The sequence below is a fragment of the Aplysia californica genome, unplaced genomic scaffold (assembly GCF_000002075.1).
Source record: "Aplysia californica isolate F4 #8 unplaced genomic scaffold, AplCal3.0 scaffold00173, whole genome shotgun sequence".
Lineage (NCBI taxonomy): Eukaryota > Metazoa > Mollusca > Gastropoda > Aplysiida > Aplysiidae > Aplysia > Aplysia californica.
Genome location: NW_004797443.1, coordinates 134,915 through 136,714, shown reverse-complemented (window position 1 = coordinate 136,714; position 1,800 = coordinate 134,915). Strand labels below are relative to the sequence as shown.

At 35.6% G+C, this 1,800-nt stretch overlaps 1 protein-coding gene across 1 annotated transcript in view; it reads left to right on the top strand.

Annotated features, from left to right (window-relative positions):
• The window catches only part of LOC101863584 (chromodomain-helicase-DNA-binding protein 1-like), a gene marked incomplete at its 5' end in the record, with an annotated part of 50,247 nt that overhangs the window by 12,236 nt on the left and 36,211 nt on the right, over nucleotides 1-1,800 (top strand). Inside the window, 1 exon segment of the mRNA XM_005098116.3 lies at nucleotides 451-546. Within this exon segment, the coding sequence (XP_005098173.1) occupies nucleotides 451-546 (96 nt within the window).

Sequence of the window (1,800 nt, the reverse complement as noted above, 5' to 3'; positions counted from 1 at the left end):
ATCATTTACATTGTCCTACGGATTTCTTCCATTGTCTCTGCATGGTATGTATTTGTGACATTTAGAAACTTCTCTTGTCTCTTTGTACATTTAGATTTCATAATGACATCTCATTGATTTTGTAACATCTGAAGAGGGAAGAGTCTCTCATCGTGGTCACAACACTGTTGCTTAAGATTTTTGGTACGGTAAAAATGCCTTTTACTTGTACTTGTTTTGTATCCAATGCCTTTTACTTGTACTTGTTTTGTATCCCCTATAAAATAGGGCTTTGTGTCAGTACTAAAAATCCAAATGTTTAGACATTTTTAGTTTTGGTTAATTCATAAAGTTGACTTGGTTAGGCTTAAAAAATTATTTAAAAAAAAAAATCATTTTTCTCTATAAGACAAATTGTGCCTTAAGCAATAAAACAATTTGAGCCTGATGGTTTGCTGTTTATTTTTTCAGAGGTGTTTGAGAGTCGTGTTGGTGGAAGTCAGACCCGACTAATGAACATCTTGATGCAGCTTCGGAAGTGTGTTAACCACCCTTATTTGTTTGATGGTGGGTGCACAGCAAGCATTTAATTGGTGTTGTATGTTACCCATGTAACTGAATTCTTGAAAAAAAAATTTGCATTAGGAAAAAAAAATAGAAACCCTCCCCCTCCGTATTTTATATGGTGAAAGTAAACAGAAAAGTTGGCCCACAGTACTTTTGTACTATTTATAGTGTATGCCAACCCCTGATTTTTATTTAGGACCTGGAGATTGACTTCAGCAATAGTTTTAGGACATAACCAGGGTTGACCTGTTTCTTCTAGTTACCCAGATAGAGTCATAATAATACCATTGACATTATTGTAGTGTTTTCTTTATGAGGTTTTAACTTGGAAAATATTTCAAACACTGAATTGTGGAGCCTTGCCTCAAACTAATTTTTAACCCTCTGTTGCTGAACATGGTTCGAGAGCACCAGTCGTAGATCCTGCTTTTTTCTTTCCCATTGTTTGCTTTTTTTCTCAGCACTAAATGACAATGACTGTATCCGTGTGCTTCTCATCTCTCAAACTTAACACATTACTCCCTAAGGGTCTGGATGGGAAGTCCATTGCTAGATCCTAAGCAAGGGGAAGGAACCCACCTCCTGTGAATACAAGCCTTTAAAAAACACATTTTAAAAATACTAAACAAATTCCTAAAATCCTGAAAAAATTAAAGTTAAAATGAAAAATGAATGTAGTTTCAGAAAAATATAACTTTATGCGCAAACTGTTGGAAATGTTCCAACTTAAATTGAATCAGGGTGTCCGACCTGTCACTCTCTCTCTCTCAGCATCGCGGTCGGGCCCTAGATCTAAATTCTAGATTTTCTACGTCTGATCAATCGGAATCGCCCCAAACTCTTGCTACAACGTTTTCATCAAAATCTGAGTCGTCTGATTTGTCATATGCTTGTTTTTGCTTTAATCCATCGTTATTTCCTTTTTCGAACTCAATTGTGTCGCTTTTCAACAACTCGAGACACTTTCGAAGTGTGGGTAAGGCGATCTCCCTTCGTTCGGCTTTAATGCTAAAACTACTGGCCTGAAAAATTTCGTTTCAGTATCAAACAAAAGAAGAAACTTTTTGCAATAACTATGCAAATCAAAATCTCGGCCCCAGGGTCTTGTCAAGGCGAGACTTCGTTTCTGAAGACGCTAGGTCCAGGGTTGGGTTGATTTAAATCAGGTTGATTTAAATCAGTTGATTTTTTTTATTTAAATCAACTTGATTTTTTAAATAAAAATCAGTGATTTAAATCACTTTAAAAAAAAAT